The 19663-nt window shown below is 42.1% G+C and overlaps 1 protein-coding gene across 1 annotated transcript in view; it reads left to right on the forward strand.

Annotated features, from left to right (window-relative positions):
- The window catches only part of camk4 (calcium/calmodulin-dependent protein kinase IV), a 60568-nt gene that overhangs the window by 21701 nt on the left and 19204 nt on the right, over positions 1–19663 (forward strand). Inside the window, exons 2-5 of the mRNA XM_060913376.1 lie at positions 82–160; positions 3637–3699; positions 5994–6076; positions 11265–11337. Of these exons, the coding sequence (XP_060769359.1) occupies positions 82–160; positions 3637–3699; positions 5994–6076; positions 11265–11337 (298 nt within the window). The remainder of the gene's footprint in view (positions 1–81; positions 161–3636; positions 3700–5993; positions 6077–11264; positions 11338–19663) is intronic.

Genomic DNA, 19663 nt, shown 5'->3' on the forward strand with positions numbered 1-19663 from the left:
TATAGTGTTTACATGAAAAATTCATCACATGACTGATGTGTGGGGTGGGCTTCCCACTTCTTCTTCTTTTTCTGCTTCCAGGGGAGCCACATCAGTGGTGTTTCGATGTCGGCAGAAAGGCACCCAGAAACCCTACGCTGTGAAGAAGCTGAAGAAAACCGTGAGACTCCTGATTGCTATCTTGATATCGAACATGAAGGCTTTCTTCTATTTGTGTTTGTTCATTTTTCTTGGATTGAGAAGCTTCAGTTCACATTACATTACAGGCATTTAGCAGACGCTCTTATCTAGAGTGACGCACAACATACCCAGAGCAGCCTGGGGAGCAGTTGGGGGTTAGGTGCCTTGCTCAAGGGCACTTCAGCCATTCTTGCTGGTCTAGGGAATCAAACCAGTAACCTTTTGGTCCCAAAGCTGCTTCTCTAACCATTAGGCCATGGCTTCCCCCAGTTTCTCACATTTCCTCAATCTAGGACTGGAGGACTTCAAGAACTTCCACACTTTTCTCTCTGACATGACGGCAAGTCATTGTCATTCAACTGTATACACAAAATGAAAGGAAAACCCAACAGAACATTCTGTTAGTAAGGTGTTGGGTGACAACAAGCCGCCAGACCAGCTTCAGTGTGCCAGGGCATTGATAGTGCACGTTTCTGGAACAATGGACACCATTCTGCTGAGAATGATGGTTTGATGTATTGATGGTGGTGGTGTTGGTGATGGTGGTAGGGAGCGCAATCTAAGACATTGCTCCAAAATCTCCAATAGTTCCATTGGGTTGAGATTTGGTAAGATTTAAGTCTGTATCATATGACTTACATCCTCATCACACTAGTCGCAGGGAACGAGGGCTCAGTGAATATGGGCGGAGTCATCCTGGAAAAGACCACACCCATCAGGGCCGAGACATTTCCTCATAGTGATCAGTCAGAACTTTGTATTGATTTGCAGTAACATTTCCCTCTAATGCCCCTTTTCCACCAAAGCAGTTCCAGGGCTGGTTCGGGGCCAGTGCTTAGTTTGGAACCGGGTTTTCTGTTTCCACTGACAAAGAACTGGCTCTGGGGCCAGAAAAACCGGTTCCAGGCTAGCACCAACTCTTTGCTGGGCCAGAGGAAAGAACCGCTTACGTCAGCGGGGGGCGGAGTTGTTAAGACCAACAACAATAAGACCGCGAAAGATCGCCATTTTTAAGCGATGAGAAGCAGCAGCTGTACAAACGCGAAGTCATCCATTATTATTGTTGTTGCTGCTGCTGCTTCTCCCGTGTTGTTTTTGCTTCGATATTCGCGCCAAGGTTTATGCAAACGTAGCGACGTAACTGACGTATACAACGACGTAACTGACGTATACAGTGACGTAATGATGTGGCTTCCCTTAGCACCGCGAGCTATGGAAAAGCAAACTGGTTCTCAGCTGGCTCGCAAGTTGAACGAGTTGTGAACCAGCACTGGCCCTGAACCAGCCCTGGAACTGATTTGGTGGAAAAGGGGTATAAGGGGACAGGTAGAGAAGACTCCCCCCCCCCCCCCCCCCATTGGGGAAGCGAGTTGGCCTAGTGGTTAGCGTGTCTGCCTCTTGACCAGGAGCTCATGAGTTCTACCCATGGTCGGGTCATAACAAAGATCATCATAAACATGGTACCTACTACCATCTGGTGAGTAGGGAGTCAAACTCTCGTGGTTACCAGAGGACCAGCCTCCCACTGGTAACACCACCGTGCCAGCCTCAGTTGAAGTCTCTAATTTCCAAATTTTCTGGGGGAGCATGCCCCCAGACCCCCTGAGCAGCCTTCAGGGGCCCTCCTGGCTGGGCTCCACATCAGTAGCACTGTTCTGATGATTGATTTATTTTTTTTTCTGGGGAAAGCCCTGCTAGCTAAGTAATAGGCAAGAGGCTGAGGGCCACAGAAATGGAGATCGGTGCTGCCCAATGCACCTTCAGGTACTGGGACAGGAGACTGCCTGGGAAGACCAGGGAGAGGGACATTGGGGAAGCCATGGCCCTAATGGTTAGAAAAGCAGCTTTGGGACCAAAAGGGATTCCCTGGACCAGCAGGAATGGCTGAAGTGCCCTTGAGCAAGGCACCAAACTCCCAACTGCTCTGGCAAGAGTGGTGTCTTGTGTCTGCTTAGCCATAGAAAAACTGCTAATGTGGTTATCAGTTTGGGTGGTGCCTGGACAAAACTAATTATGTCAGAACCACAATTAACCAGATCTATTTAGAACCTAGCATGTAATATAGCCAAGTATAGCATGTAATATAGACTTCATAGTCTTATTTTTTCAGTTAAAGTATATGTAATGTCTCTAAACCACCTTTTTTCCCCCCTTCCCTTTGTACAAAGCAACCATCATTATGTTGATTGACCATGTGTTTTCGAACCATAGCTGATCCAAAAGGCCATAAATTGATGAAAAATCAATACGATCAGCCGATTTTCATGGAATCTGCCAAGACTCATCCGGAAGATCCCGAAGGGGTGCGTGACGTCACACGTGTAACAAAGATCCAGATATCAATTTCATTCCGATGTGCAGCAGTGGTTAGACCAGTCTCGATATGGAATCGCGTTTTGGAGAGAATTCTGATAGCAATCGGGATTCTTATATGTCGGATGAAGGGGCAGAAGATTATCAAGGATATTCCGGAGTAAAGGGTTATCTTTTCGAGCCCCCAAGTCAAGAAACTGCCAGTTCACGACGGTCTTCCTCTGTAACATGCACGAGATGGATCGAGAGAGAGATATGTGCAGAACACAGTGGTTACCTTTCATCATGTTTTCCTGAACAAAACTAAAAACAAATCAAGTCTTGCAGTATTTAACATCTTTCAGTTAATAATTAATGATTGCGCGTGCGTGTTTTTCTTCCTGCTAAAGTGCATCAGATACGATCAGATCGGATGTCACAAGCATGTAAATGTTGCTCATAATTCTGCGTCTGGTGCACTGTGTGCGTGGGCGTGATAATGGGGGAATTGATGAACCATCCAAATGTCATTTATTAAATAAATGGGTTTCTTTTTGCTCCTTTAATTCCCATGTGGTCGTTCTGATGGTGGTGGTGGTTATGAACACTTGATGAATCAGATTTATTATTAGTAGGCGACATTAAATCTGCCCACTTCGTTTGCATAAACGTCACCCACTGTTGCTTTAGATTAGTGTCATTTCTCTGAAATTCATGAACTGAATGTCCTGTTGTATATGGATTTGAACATCCAAACACAACGCAGTGCTTTCCCATTGTTATTTTTGTAAGAGTCCAAAAATAATATCCAATTTCAGTGAGTAAACAAGCATGGAGTCAGACGAACGGAAATGACCCAGATAACCGGGGTTCCACGTCTGACATCATGCGAGATTAGCTCTGGGCCAAGGCTACCTTTTCCCGGGATCCGGAAGCCGCTATTTATTGATAGTTTCATGCTTGATAAAAAAAATAAAGTAATTAATATTATCTTTCCCCCCGCTTTATTAATTCATTTTGGTCATTATTCATTTTAAAGCATTACAAAAAAGGCATTACGTACACTTGAAGACACTTAAGATGCTGAGCTTCTACTGTATTCATGAGCCTCATCCACATCCTTTCGCTCTTCTTGAACAATAACTCCTGCTCTTTTTCCGCCAGGTTGATAAGAAGATTGTACGAACCGAGATCGGAGTCCTGCTGCGCCTCTCTCATCCTAATATAGTAAGTCTGGATGTAAAACGCATTGTAACATCTACATATTCAGGATTATGGAGGATGTGAGTCTGTTTCTACTTATGGTGACCTGCAGCGAAGAGAATCTGTTGAATCTATTTTAAGCAAAGAAATAACGCTGCACTTTTCATAAAGATGCTTAAAAAAAGCCGTTTCCTGTCACGTAGAATATTTTAAATCGATATTTTAACTCGGGGTAACTGTGTTTGGGGTTTATGCCGAGGAAGTTCAGGAATTAAAAAAAAAAAAAGTGTCATGGCTCCAGGCAATAAATCGGATGCTACATATTTATCTACAATGCCTAATGTGAAAATGTTCATAAAACATAAACCTGTATTGTACAACCCCAATTCCAAAAAAGTTGGGACAAAGTACAAATTGTAAATAAAAACGGAATGCAATGATGTGGAAGTTTCAAAATTCCATATTTTATTCAGAATAGAACATAGATGACATATCAAATGTTTAAACTGAGAAAATGCATCATTTAAAGAGAAAAATTAGGTGATTTTAAATTTCATGACAACAACACATCTCAAAAAAGTTGGGACAAGGCCATGTTTACTACTGTGAGACATCCCCTTTTCTCTTTACAACAGTCTGTAAACGTCTGGGGACTGAGGAGACAAGTTGCTCAAGTTTAGGGATAGGAATGTTAACCCATTCTTGTCTAATGTAGGATTCTAGTTGCTCAACTGTCTTAGGTCTTTTTTGTCGTATCTTCCGTTTTATGACGCACCAAATGTTTTCTATGGGTGAAAGATCTGGACTGCAGGCTGGCCAGTTCAGTACCCGGACCCTTCTTCTACGCAGCCATGATGCTGTAATTGATGCAGTATGTGGTTTGGCATTGTCATGTTGGAAAATGCAAGGTCTTCCCTGAAAGAGACGTCGTCTGGATGGGAGCATATGTTGCTCTAGAACCTGGATATACCTTTCAGCATTGATGGTGTCTTTCCAGATGTGTAAGCTGTCCATGCCACACGCACTAATGCAACCCCATACCATCAAAGATGCAGGCTTCTGAACTGAGCGCCGATAACAACTCGGGTCGTCCTTCTCCTCTTTAGTCCGAATGACACGGCGTCCCTGATTTCCATAAAGAACTTCAAATTTTGATTCGTCTGACCACAGAACAGTTTTCCACTTTGCCACAGTCCATTTTAAATGAGCCTTGGCCCAGAGAAGACGTCTGCGCTTCTGGATCATGTTTAGATACGGCTTCTTCTTTGAACTATAGAGTTTTAGCTGGCAACGGCGGATGGCACGGTGAATTGTGTTCACAGATAATGTTCTCTGGAAATATTCCTGAGCCCATTTTGTGATTTCCAATACAGAAGCATGCCTGTATGTGATGCAGTGCCGTCTAAGGGCCTGAAGATCACGGGCACCCAGTATGGTTTTCCGGCCTTGACCCTTACGCACAGAGATTCTTCCAGATTCTCTGAATCTTTTGATGATATTACGCACTGTAGATGATGATATGTTCAAACTCTTTGCAATTTTACACTGTCGAACTCCTTTCTGATATTGCTCCACTATTTGTCGGCGCAGAATTAGGGGGATTGGTGATCCTCTTCCCATCTTTACTTCTGAGAGCCGCTGCCACTCCAAGATGCTCTTTTTATACCCAGTCATGTTAATGACCTATTGCCAATTGACCTAATGAGTTGCAATTTGGTCCTCCAGCTGTTCCTTTTTTGTACCTTTAACTTTTCCAGCCTCTTATCGCCCCGTCCCAACTTTTTTGAGATGTGTTGCTGTCATGAAATTTCAAATGAGCCAATATTTGGCATGAAATTTCAAAATGTCTCACTTTCGACATTTGATATGTTGTCTATGTTCTATTGTGATTACAATATCAGTTTTTGAGATTTGTAAATTATTGCATTCCGTTTTTATTTACAATTTGTACTTTGTCCCAACTTTTTTGGAATCGGGGTTGTAATTATAAGGCTGTCCATGATTTATTTACACTCAAACAGGTCCCTGGATGAGGTAGAGGTAGACGTTGAACCACTTCATCATGGTTTTCTATAAAACCGGTGTGAAACAAAAGATAAAGATCCAGTTGATTGGTTCATTTTGTTTAAGAGTGATTTAAGGGCTTCTGATTAAATGGCTGTGCCTTCGGAGCTTGGAATAAAAGTGCAGCTTTGGTTAATAGTCTCCCAGCAGTCCTTATTTATTACGGTGTTTTAATTATGTCATTGTTAAACTGCATCTCTCTCTCTCTCGTGCTCTCGCCCTCACTTACACACACGCATTTCATTTCATGGCAGATCAAGCTGAAGGAGATCTTCGAGACGCCCTCAGAGATCAGCCTCGTCCTGGAACTCGTCACTGGAGGAGAATTATTTGACAGGTCAGTTGATAATTGAGGAGAATCAGACGCTCTTGCAATTTAGTGATCGTGTGTATAAACCGTTTTAATAGTAGAGATGATGATGATGATAATATAATAATATCAAGTCTATCAGATCTTGCATTTGACTTGACAAATTAACTGTAGGCTATGGCATGACTTAAATAGCTTACACATACCACAGTGCTATTTAATTCTCCAATTTGATTGATTGGTCAGGTTTATATCTTCTTCGAGCAGCCATAAGATTAAAACCACCTGCCTAATATTGTGTCGGTCTCCTTTGTGCCAAGAAAACATCTCTGATCCATCGAGGCCTGGACTCCACAGGACCTCTGAAGGTGTGCTGTGGGATCTGGCACCAAGATGTTAGCAGCAGATCCTTTAAAGTGCATATCACGGGTAAATTCAGGAGCAAGATCAATGTAATTCTCCTATTTTATATTAAACTTTGGTCAAATATCTGTAACATTCTGCATTCTCTGCAATTTTTTTTTTTTACCTTGCGCAATACCAGAAAAATTCAGTTGAAATCAAGCCATTTGAGGCGAATTGGTCCGCCTCTGAAAAAACTTTGCATTTGGATTTTCCGGGAAACATTGATTTTCGTGATGTCGCGTGCGGGACGCCTCCCTCTGAATCCTACGTCAGCGCTGGTTTGTTTATGAGAAAACGACCTGGTGGTTTTCTGCAAATTTCTTCAACGTTATCGCGTAATTATTAAAATGGTTAACAGATGTATCGTAGGAGCGTGTAGCAACTAGGGATGGCGAAAATTTAAAAAAATCTTGACCGACCACCGAGCCTCATTAGCCGGTTAAAGTTGGTTAACCTATGAGTTTAAACAGGGATGCAAACGGCGTGCCTTTTGGCGGATGCTGCCTTTTTCACGGCTGAATCATGCAGATCCGATTTTTTTTGGGGGGGGGGGGGGCGTTGGAGTGTCTGAATAATTTCAACAGCATTTGCTTATTTAGTAATTTTAATACAGAATTTACTCTGATGAAATTATTCAGACACTCCAACGCCCCCCCTAAAAAAGAAATCGGATCTGCACAATTCAGCCGTGAAAAAGTCGGCATCTGCACCTTTAGTTTGTGTGGCGAGATATGATCTGCAATAACATGCATTGTTGGCTACAGACCGAAACATACTTTCAGAATGCACTGGCCAAGGCAGGACTAAACTCGATGTGCCTTCTAATAATAATTAAAAAAAAAAAAAAACAGAATAGTAATTTGTAAGCTAAAAAGCCTGTGTCTACACTTTTCTCTCGCCGAGTGGCAGCTGTTTTCAACTGGGGCGGGAGGGCGGGACATGACTGAATGGGTGTTTCTGATTTGTCAGCTGTCTTCAACTGGGGCGGGAGGGCGGGACATGACTGAATAGGTGTTTCTGATTTGTCAGCTGTCGTCCTTACACCGCATGGCATGCCCCAAGTGTTTACAACACAGAATTCCAGGTTCTCCGCTCCAAAATCGGCAGCTTCAAAACGATTGATTTTTTTTTTTTAACCGACAACCAAAAAAAAAATTAACCGGTTGACGTTGATTTGGTCAACCACCGGTCAAACGGTCATCGGTTAACATCCCTAGTAGCAACACCAATCTCGATGGGATTAGTACTCATCGTTTTCCAAAAGACCGGACAATGAGAGAGAAATGGGAGCGCTTGGTCTACACAGGCTGTGCACTGAAACCGTGCAAAGCTCTCGCAGCCTGCTCGCGCTTCTGCAGATAAAGTCACGAATCTGGCTCCAGACTCCCTTGGGATTTTTCCAGACGTGTTTTGTTATTTTTTTATTTATTTTTTTTTCTGCTATAGACAGATGGCCTTGTGCAAAATTACCCTTCTGGATGAGTGTGTAAAGGGACATTCTTACATATAAAAAAACCACACAAAATTGGTCCAGAATATGCACTTTAAGTCCTGCATATTGTGATGTAGGGCCTACATGGATCGGACTTGTTTGTCCAACACGTCTCCATCGGGTTTCAACACCTTGAGCTCTTTTATCATGTTCCTGAAGAATTTTTGCAGTGCGTCAGGGCTCATTATCCTGCTGCTGTTAGGGAATATCATTGCTATGAAGAGGTGCATTTGGTCTGCAACAATGTTCAGGAAGGTGGGACGTGTCAAAGTAACATCCACGTGCTGCCAGGACACAAGGTTTCCAAGTAGAACATTGCCCAGAGCATCACACTACCTCCACCAGCTTGCCTTCTTCCCATAGTGCATCCTGGTGCCACGTCTTCCCCAGGGAGTGATGTGTACACACACACACCTGGTGGCTGTCCACATGATTCATCAGACCAGGCAATCTTCTTCCATTGCGCCATGGTCCAGTTCTGATGCTCATGTGCCCATTGTAGGCGCTTTCAGTGGTGGACAGGGGTCAGTATGGGCACTGACTGGCCCACAGTGACACAGCCCCGTACACAGTAAGCTGCGATGCACTGTGTGTTCTGACACTTTATCATAGCCACCATTTAACTTTTTCAGCAATTTGTGCCACAGTAGCTCATTTGTAGGATTGGATCGGACCAAACAGGCTAGCCTTTGCTGCCCACGTACATCACTGAGCCTTGAGTGCCCATGACCCCGTTGCCAGTTCACCGGTTCCTTCCTTGGACCACTTTTGGTAGGTACTAACCACTACATATCAGGAACACCCTACAAGACCTGCCATCTGCCATTTTTGTCATCAAGCCATCACAGTTTGTCCCTTATCAAAGTCACTCAGATCCTATCACTTGTTCATTTTTCCTGCCTCCAACACATCAACTTCAAGAACTGACTTCACTTGCTGCCTAATATGTCCCACCGCTTGAGAAGTGCCATTGTGATGAGATAATCAGTGTTATTCACGTCTACACTCATTGGTTTTAATGTTATGACTAATCGGTGTATTAATGCGCTCATTCTAATACGGGACTGTTTCTATAGCAGTGTTTCCCAACCTTTCTTGAGCCACGGCACATATTTTACATTTGAAAAATCTCATGGCACACCACCAAACAAAAATGTCACAAAAAAGTCCATCCATCCATCCATCCATCCATCCATCCATCCATCCATCCATAATTTACTTACTCAGTGTGAAACCTGGGCCTGTTTTGTCTGTCTGTCTGTCTGTCTCTCTCTCTCTCTCTCTCTCTCTCTCTCTCTCTCTCTCAATTTACTCACGATTTACTTACTCAGCGTGAAACCTGGGCCTGTTTAGTTTATCTCTCTCTCTCTCTCTCTCTCTCTCTCTCTCTCTCTCTCTCAATTTACTCACAATTTACTTACTCAGTGTGAAACCTGGGCCTGTTTAGTTTCTCTCTCTCTCTCTCTCTCTCTCTCTCTCTCTTTTTCTCTCAATTTACTCACAATTTACTTACTCAGTGTGAAACCTGGGCCTGTTTAGTTTCTCTCTCTCTCTCTCTCTCTCTCTCTCTCTCTCTCTCTCTCTCTCTCAATTTACTCACAATTTACTTACTCAGTGTGAAACCTGGGCCTGTTTTGTCTGTCTGTCTGTCTGTCTGTCTATCTCTCTCTCTCTCTCTCTCTCTCTCTCTCAATTTACTCACATTTACTTACTCAGTGTGAAACCTGGGCCTGTTTAGTTTCTCTCTCTCTCTCTCTCTCTCTCTCTCTCTCTCTCTCTCTCAATTTACTCACAATTTACTTACTCAGTGTGAAACCTGGGCCTGTTTAGTTTATCTCTCTCTCTCTCTCTCTCTCTCTCTCTCTCTCTCTCTCTCTCTCAATTTACTCACAGTTTACTTACTCAGTGTGAAACCTGGGCCTGTTTAATCAATCAATCAATCAATCAATCAATCAATCAATCTATCTATCTATCTATCTATCTATCTATCTATCTATCTATCTATCTATCTATCTATCTATCTATCTATCTATCTCAATTTACTCACAATTTACTTACTCAGTGTGAAACCTGGGCCTGTTTAATTGAACACAAAGCTGATATACTCGCAGGAATTGAAGAAAGACACACGAAGATCTTCCTCAACAGCTCTGAGTCTCTCTCCTTTTTTAGTTTTTATAGCAGTCATGCTTGAAAAGCCCAGCTCGCATAGATAGGTTGTGGAAAATCACCTTTCTTTGCTTTCTTCTGACCTCTACTCATACTAGGGCCTTCATCTGGGTTAGAATTTTCTCCAGGCCCCAGTTTGGATTGTGCACTTTTTTTTTTATTTTCAAATATTTATCCATCGCCATCACCGCGGTCACACCCAAAGCATTACTAATTCTATTGTTTGAATGGCAACAGGTAGATACACAGGTTAATTAGCTACCTGTTGCCTTCTAGTGGAAGAGTATTTAATTGTTCTGCCTGTTACTATAGGTCGCTGGCATAGATGAACGAAGACAAATTATTTGCAGTAAATAAATCAATAATTTTCGGAACAATTAAGTGAAATTGGATAATTTCCCACAGTACACCTGATGATCTCTCACGGCACACTAATGTGCCGTGGCACAGTGGTTGGGAATCACTGTTCTATAGTAACAGCTCAAGGTCGAAGTCTAATGATAAATGGATTGCTAATATGCTAATTTTGCAATGAATATCATGAACATTGGTGAAGTTTTCTGTAAGGAGATGGAAAGCGTCTCCAGTGTCAGCACTTTGGAGAAGTCTCTACCTTGGGCTCTGTGCTTTCCACATGGCAAGATGGCTAAATCAGCCCTAGATGCCACCAGAATGACGGCCAATTTATTTGTTAATAAATTAAAAATTATACTCATTAGAAAATTGCTTTGGTGTATAAGAAACAAAACACACTTTTTTTTAATTTATACCTGCTTTTACATTATTAAACAATATCACCACTCCACTCCAATAAAGGTTTTATTGCCTACAACTTAAGTCTTAACTGTGCTCCTGCACCAAAACCACAGTGTTCTTTAATTTCTTGAAAGCTGCAGCTCAAAGCATAAAAGTGATGTGATGTCTGTTTTCTTCCAAAAGGCTTTTCCCCATAAGCAATGACTAATCAGTGGAAGTGTCTCTGTTCACCTCTTTGTGAGCGCCAAGTTGTATTTGAGTCAGCAGCTTGCGCTAAAGCTGGAGAATCATAAAGTGAAAATGATAAAGCTCTCAGCCAGCCCTTTTTTGCGCTCCCCTGCTGCTCACTGTGGCGTCATTGAAACATAACAGATGAGGTTTTCCTTCCTGCAGGGTGGTGGAGAAGGGCTACTACAGCGAGCGAGATGCAGCAGACGCGATCAAACAGGTGCTGGAGGCCGTCGCGGTGAGTCTTCATTCGCTAAGTTTGATTTACTGGCTTGTGTTGTTCCATGTGATCTGATTTGGTTCCCTGGCATCCATCACACAAGCATCAAGACCAGACTGGAGAAATCCATAATGATGAATAATGAGCTGAGCTGGATCAGGTTTGGATTGTGGGGTTTTGTTTTTTTGTTTTGTGAAGCTGCTGTCTGTCTTCCATCCTATTTGGATTTATGCCATTTATGCGATACAGCTACCATTTATTATTCCATCCACATTCACTGGATATCAGCTCGTATACCATGAGTAGAGAAAAACAAAATGGCGGCACATGTTGCTGAACCAACCAAGGACGAAATAACACTACTTGAAAGCAAAACCCCAAAAAATACACCAAAAAAGCAACAAAACATGGAATGACTGTATTTGATAAGAATGGATTTTTTTTTTCAAGAATTATTATTACAACCCCGATTCCAAAAAAGTTGGGACAAAGTACAAATTGTAAATAAAAACGGAATGCAATAATTTACAAATTTCAAAAACTGATATTGTATTCACAATAGAACATAGACAACATATCAAATGTCGAAAGTGAGACATTTTGAAATTTCATGCCAAATATTGGCTCATTTGAAATTTCATGACAGCAACACATCTCAAAAAAGTTGGGACAGGGGCAATAAGAGGCTGGAAAAGTTAAAGGTACAAAAAAGGAACAGCTGGAGGACCAAATTGCAACTCATTAGGTCAATTGGCAATAGGTCATTAACATGACTGGGTATAAAAAGAGCATCTTGGAGTGGCAGTGGCTCTCAGAAGTAAAGATGGGAAGAGGATCACCAATCCCCCTAATTCTGCGCCGACAAATAGTGAAGCAATATCAGAAAGGAGTTCGACAGTGTAAAATTGCAAAGAGTTTGAACATCTCATCATCTACAGTGCGTAATATCATCAAAAGATTCAGAGAATCTTTATTGTATTGGAAATCACTAAATGGGCTCAGGAATATTTCCAGAGAACATTATCTGTGAACGCAATTCACCGTGCCATCCGCCGTTGCCAGCTAAAACTCTATAGTTCAAAGAAGAAGCCGTATCTAAACATGATCCAGAAGCGCAGACGTCGTCTCTGGGCCAAGGCTCATTTAAAATGGACTGTGGCAAAGTGGAAAACTGTTCTGTGGTCAGACGAATCAAAATTTGAAGTTCTTTATGGAAATCAGGGACGCCGTGTCATTCGGACTAAAGAGGAGAAGGACGACCCAAGTTGTTATCAGCGCTCAGTTCAGAAGCCTGCATTTCTGATGGTATGGGGTTGCATTAGTGCGTGTGGCATGGGCAGCTTACACATCTGGAAAGACACCATCAATGCTGAAAGGTATATCCAGGTTCTAGAGCAACATATGCTCCCATCCAGACGACGTCTCTTTCAGGGAAGACCTTGCATTTTCCAACATGACAATGCCAAACCACATACTGCATCAATTACAGCATCATGGCTGCGTAGAAGAAGGGTCCAGGTACTGAACTGGCCAGCCTGCAGTCCAGATCTTTCACCCATAGAAAACATTTGGCGCGTCATAAAACGGAAGATACGACAAAAAAGACCTAAGACAGTTGAGCAACTAGAATCCTACATTAGACAAGAATGGGTTAACATTCCTATCCCTAAACTTGAGCAACTTGTCTCCTCAGTCCCCAGACGTTTACAGACTGTTGTAAAGAGAAAAGGGGATGTCTCACAGTGGTAAACATGGCCTTGTCCCAACTTTTTTGAGATGTGTTGTTGTCATGAAATTTAAAATCACCTAATTTTTCTCTTTAAATGATACATTTTCTCAGTTTAAACATTTGATATGTCATCTATGTTCTATTCTGAATAAAATATGGAATTTTGAAACTTCCACATCATTGCATTCCATTTTTATTTACAATTTGTACTTTGTCCCAACTTTTTTGGAATCGGGGTTGTATTATTATTATTATTATAGCATTTTCACAAATTGCTCCTGTCATTTCGCCGGTTTGTTTACATTCTAAGTGGAAATGATTTTGTCAGGCATTTTGTATAAACTTTTTTATTTATCGAATTTGCAACAAATAAAAATGCTCCATTTTTCTCAAAATCCAGGGAATGTGGCTAGAATAAAACAGTTATTCCACTCAAGCTAGTCATACACGGCTTATAGCCGAATCGGTACTACGCACCTCGTCAGCAATCAGCTCACGTACGACTCAATTTCGTGGAATAACTGTTAAATATTACCACTGTTCCTGTGGATGTAATCAGGATTTTTCATATCAAGCTAACAATATTAGGATCTCTAAATCATCCATACACCTGTACAGAAGGTGGTTTATAGAGAAGTTAGGGTTGCCAGATAGGGTCAACTGTTTAAAAACCTTTCCTGCTTAGGGTAGTATCTCACTGGGCTGCGATAGCCTGCGACTAGTTGGAGACACAACAATTGCGATAAAATATGCGAATTAGCGACAATTTTCACTTGGAATCACACTGAATTGATATTCGCATATTTTATCACAATTGTTGTGCGTCTCCAACTAGTCGCAGGCTGTCGCAGCCCAGTGAGATACACTCGCACTTCCTGTCTCACGGAAACTGACTTGAGAAGGGTTCGTGACAGCTTTGTGACACCAGCGACGCATTTGCGGTGATTTTGAGAGAAATTTTGTCGCACAAATTTTTTGAACATATTCAGAATTTCAGCGATGAAGGAGTGACACTTTATGACTCATGCGAGGAAATTGAGAAGCCCCGTGAATGTTTCAAAACACTTTTGAAACTCTCTTGCGAATGATATTTGCAATTTGTCGCAAGCTGTCGCAGCTCGGTGAGATACTGGCTTTATTGGAAGTAATCTCAAACTGCATCCAGAGTACATCTGGCAAACGCAGTGGGAATTTTTAGAAACCCTATGAAAATGATGATGATGATGCCCTTTATTGTCACTAGTCACATGTACCAGCAAAATTAGCCGTCAACCTGTCCGTACATATACAACATACAATTGACGTAGGGTAGACAGGACAGGAAGACAGGGATAAAGATAAAAAGGAAGCACAACATGAGGAGAGATAAGGAAAAAAAGAACACCCCCCACTATGCTCTTGTCAGGAGTACAGTGTGGGAACATTTAAAAAACCTTTGCACAAAGCACACAACAACACAAGTGCACTTTAAACACGGGACTTGAGGGGGGGAATCAGGGGTAGGGGGTAAGGGGGGGAGGGGAGGAGGTAATCCAGCGCAAGCAAGCAGCCGTCCACTCCTGCAGCCATGAAGGCACTGGTCACGCACCCGCTTGTCACACTGGGGGTAAAAATGGCGACCACAGAGAGTTAGAGAAGGAATGCAAGAGTGTCTCCCGGCAGTGACCTTCAGGGGGAAATGTTGCCTCAGCAACGGCCTGAACCAAGGCCGGTTTTAAAAAGAAACATTTGAAGAACATTTTCTTTAAAAAGAAACATTTGATGGGCGGCATGGTGGTGTAGTGGTTAGCGCTGTCGCCTCACAGCAAGAAGGTCCGGGTTTGAGCCCCGTGGCTGGCGAGGGCCTTTCTGTGCGGAGTTTGCATGTTCTCCCCGTGTCCGCGTGGGTTTCCTCCGAGTGCCCCGGTTTCCCCCACAGTCCAAAGACATGCAGGTTAGGTTAACTGGTGGCTCTAAATTGACCGTAGGTGTGAATGTGAGTGTGAATGGTTGTCTGTGTCTATGTGTCAGCCCTGTGATGACCTGGCGACTTGTCCAGGGTGTACCCCGCCTTTCGCCCGTAGTCAGCTGGGATAGGCTCCAGCTCGCCTGCGACCCTGTAGAACAGGATAAAGCGGCTAGAGATAATGAGATGAGAAACATTTGATAAGAAGAGGAAGAAGTGAGATCTAAGGTAAATTACAATTTTATTTATTTATTTCTTAAAAGTATTCTATTTGATTTCAAACAATTACATTAGTAGGATAGTTCACGAAATAACTAGTGGTAGTTTCTATATCAAACATTTCGTTTCAAAATATATTTTACCTGCACCAGTATTGTTAAATGCTGTTATACCACATTACCTGCTAAATCGGCTAATTCACAAGGACTTGCATGGTTAACATCACACATCAGCTAATCCTAATTATTGATAAACAAATGAAAAATAATTTGAGTTCACTTTCTGTAAGCAAACTTTAAAAATATATATATATATTTGGAAGGAGTCTCCAATGTCAGTGCTTTGTAGCAGTCAGCAGCAAAGCTGTAACTTGAGGTTTTCCACCATAGGAAAGTCTTCAGGACCGAGTTTGTGGTTTGCAGTTTATCTGTAACATCACAAGCTACATTTTTAAATTTAAATGTGGGGGGGAAAGAGAGGTGTGTGTATTTATAGCTACTATAATGTGATAAAAGGAAGTACTGTAATTTGTTTTGTGGATGTTATACAACATTTAAATGTAACTATATATGGATAAAAAGTACAATATATTGTTCACTGATATAACGCAACAACTGTTGCGCCCCCTCCCCGGATTAACTAACTAACTAACTAACTACAGTAATTTGATAGGAATATATAAATGTAGAAATACCAAATACAAATAATTACCATGTGGTGATTTTATTGAGACGAGTTCAAAATGAAAAAATCCACCCATCTCTAGTTCCTGTTCATTTTTTTCCCCCTCTATACATTCGACACACTTCTATTTTCATAGCTGTGGTAATTATTCAGGTCTGCAGTCGTGAATGGGCTTTAGTGTGCTTTGGATCCAGTTCCAGAGAGACTTAAAGTGAGATTTAGGGCTCTCACTGTTTGGCTTTAAAGCCAGCAGGAGACACGAGACCCCACAGAGAGGTCACAGATGGCTATTCTCGCTTCTTTCTTTCCCACTGACTGTCTTGTCTCTCTTTCTCAGTCTCTTTCTCCCCCCCACGTGTTTACTATCAAAGCTGTTCTCTCACCTATTGCATCTTTTTCAGTAACCACAACACTAAGTCTGGCAACCACTCCATCCATCGCCCTGGTTAAGTAACCGAGACAGATGTCATGTCACAGAAACAGGGTCTGTCCTCATGGGTGTACAGTAGCTTCTATAGTTTTAGATTTTTTTTTTAAAGTGTATTCTCGCCTCTTGGCCTTCATTTCACCAAGGATCGCTGTTGCCAAGGAGATAGCAGGACGGTGGGCACATTTCTCATGCATGGCTTTCAGAGTTGGCAGGCTGCAATAAGTAAACACAGACTCTCCACATCTCACCGGGTAGAAGAACAGTGAGCGTAATGCTGCCGCCCCCTTTAGAAGTGTCGCCTGTTTTATTTTTTTTAAATATATAAATATCACACCACACAGTTTTGCCCTGTGTACTTCTGCTGGGAGTTTCCACACATTCTGTGTGTGTGTGTGTGTGTGTGTGTGTGTGTGTGTGTGTGTGTGTGTGTGTACAGAGAAACACCTCTGTGTTGAACAGACTAGATGCCAAAGGAAGCCCATGATGCATCATTGCAGGGTTTTTTTGTTTTTTTTAAATTATTTTTTAGTTATTTTATAAATCCCACTTCCGCCTGCTCTTGAAGGATTTTTAACGAGTTCTGCCTGCTCCCAGAGAAACTTTGGCCATTCCTGACAACTTGTGAAGGAATTCTGATCAATCCCACCCACTCATAAGGAAAATTTGAGCAACCCTACCCACTCCTGGAGAAAGTTTGACCAATCCCAACAACTCCTAGTGAAAGTTTGACCAATACTGCCCACTCCCACAGAAAGTTTGACCAATCCACACTGCTCCTGAAGGAATTCTGACCAAATCCCTCTCAACCCTGGAGAGGTTAACCAATCCCGAACTCTCTTGAATCCCCAATCCATTCCATTACTAAGAAACTTTGACCAATCCAGATTGGTCCCAGATAAAATTTGACCAATTCTGTCCACTCCTGGATGTTGGACCAATCCCACCCGTTGCAGGAGGAAGTTTAACTGATCCCACCCACTCTTGGAGAAGGTCAGTTTGATCCCAACCACTCCTGGAGAAAATTTGACCAATCCACACTGCTTCTGAAGAAATTCTGACCAAATCTCTCCCAATCTCAGGGAATATTTGACCCATCACAACTTTCCAGGAATAAGTTGGACCAATCCTAATCTCACTCAGAGAAATTTTGTCAAATCCTTCCCACACCCAATGAAAGTTTGACTAATCTGACCCATTCCAGGAGGATGTCTAACCAATCTCCTCCACTCCTGGAAAAAGTTTGACCAACCCTAACCATTCTTGGAGAAAAATTGACCAATCGTGACCTCTCCGAATCCTCAATTTATCCCATTAATGAGATACTGACCAGTCCAAACTGCTTCCAGAAGAAGTTTGAACAACTCTATCCACTTCCGCATGAAAACATTAGACTAATCTTACCCACTCCTGCATGAAGTTAAACCAATCTTACTTGCTCCAGGAGAAAATTTGACCAATCCTGCCTGCTTCTGGAGAAAGGTTGACCAACCCCAACAGTTCCTGGAGAAAGTTTGGCCAATCTTGACCACTCCTGGCACTCTAGAAGGAACTCTGATCAACCCCACCCACTCTTGTGGTTAAAGGGAGACTGTCTTTCAGATTTTTCAAGTGTAGGTCATAAAAAGAATTTTCCTTGACACCCAGTTTTATTAGTGGGTTTTTTTTGTTGTTGTTTTTTTTTAAATGGAACAATTTAGTGGAACAAAAATAGTGGCCCTAAATTCTCCACTATTTTTTCCTGCTTCACCATGACCCAATTCAAGATACTACATTACGCATTACGTAGTGGGTTTTCCCTGTTCGCGCAAGGGATTGTGGGATACAAATTTGAAACAGGAGAGAAAAATGGAGGACGTGAGTGTGCGAATGAAACGTGAAAGACCGACTACAGTAACGGAAAGTGAGAAGAAAAGACGTTATGTAATGAAGGAAAGGAAACGCAGGACCAAACTAATAAATATCGGCGGTCAGCGAGCACCTCGGTGTGATCAGCTGTTCATTTAGCGACAGAATGATGGAACTGTCAGTGCACGCTCAAAGATAAAACCTATAGATGGCAGTAATGCAACACTGTGGATGCCAGCTGCCGTAAAACCCAAAAGAAGAAGAAGGTAAACCTGTGCATGCACACACGGACTTTCTCTGTCTGCCTGACTGCGCGAAGCGAGCAATTTCATGCACATTATTTGCATTAATCCCCTCAAATTAAATAACTTCCCAGCCACAGAATGGCCTGATATATATGTTTTATTTCTGTAATATCTCACAAAATCACAATGACCACATTTCAGATGGAACTAAACTTCACCGATTTTATGAAATCGAAAGGCCGTCTAGCTTTAGTATTTATGCTTGTGAAGTTTTTAAAGTGACAGGGTAGACCACCATCTCTCCATAGACTTTGATTGGCTTTTAAATTAAATGTAGATGGGTTGATTTATTGCAGTATTGAGAAACAGGAGCTAATGTGGCATTTACTGTTTTCTGTTTTCCTGTGTTTTTGGCCTGGGCAGAGTTTATAAGGGTTCATATGCAGCTTCTGTTGTGCTGATGAGCTGCACTGGTCCATTAACCATGAGAGAGAGAGAGATAGAGAGAGAGAGAGGGGAAAAAATGAGATACAGTATGTATGTCAGCTCCACTGTGCATTGCACAGGAAGAAATCCCCTCAGACAGTCCACAAAGATAACGCTCCCGCATGTCTGCCTAATTGGTGAGGATGGAGACAAACGCTGGCTTTTTTTTTTTTTTTAAATATCAGACAAAGCCTGGAAAAAATACATATTTGTGTTTCTGGTCATTATGCTTTTACACTTGTACTGTTTGGGCTGAAATACAGTGCTTGCCTCTGAAAGTCAAAAGTTGAAAATCATGTCAAGTACAGAGCTTTCATAATTTAGGGTTAATTAACATATCATTAACATATCATTTGCATGATGTGCTCACTTAACATTTCTCTTCTGATGTTCAAAGCATGATGAAGAAGCTAATTCCGGCTGAGCGGGCCCCCCCCCCGTGTGTGTGTGTGTGTGTGTGGGCAGCTGCATGGTTCTACTGTAACCGGGCAGACTTCTGCTGGTCCACACTGCTGTATTTAATGAGTTTCCGTGGTAACCTTCTTACCTGAGGCATTGCTTATAGAAAGGTATAGATATCTTCCCCGTTATTGTTCTTTTAATACATTATACTTAACCTTATGTTACAAAAGTAGCAGGTTGACGACATTTGTTTTCTCCAAAAACAGATGATTGTTGTTGTTATCATCCTCCTCTTCAGGATACACCCAATTTTTCAGCCATAAAAATATCCAACTGAACCAATTGGCCTGCTTTGTCCA

Source organism: Neoarius graeffei, chromosome 28 (genome assembly GCF_027579695.1).
Source record: "Neoarius graeffei isolate fNeoGra1 chromosome 28, fNeoGra1.pri, whole genome shotgun sequence".
NCBI classification, from domain to species: Eukaryota; Metazoa; Chordata; class Actinopteri; order Siluriformes; family Ariidae; genus Neoarius; species Neoarius graeffei.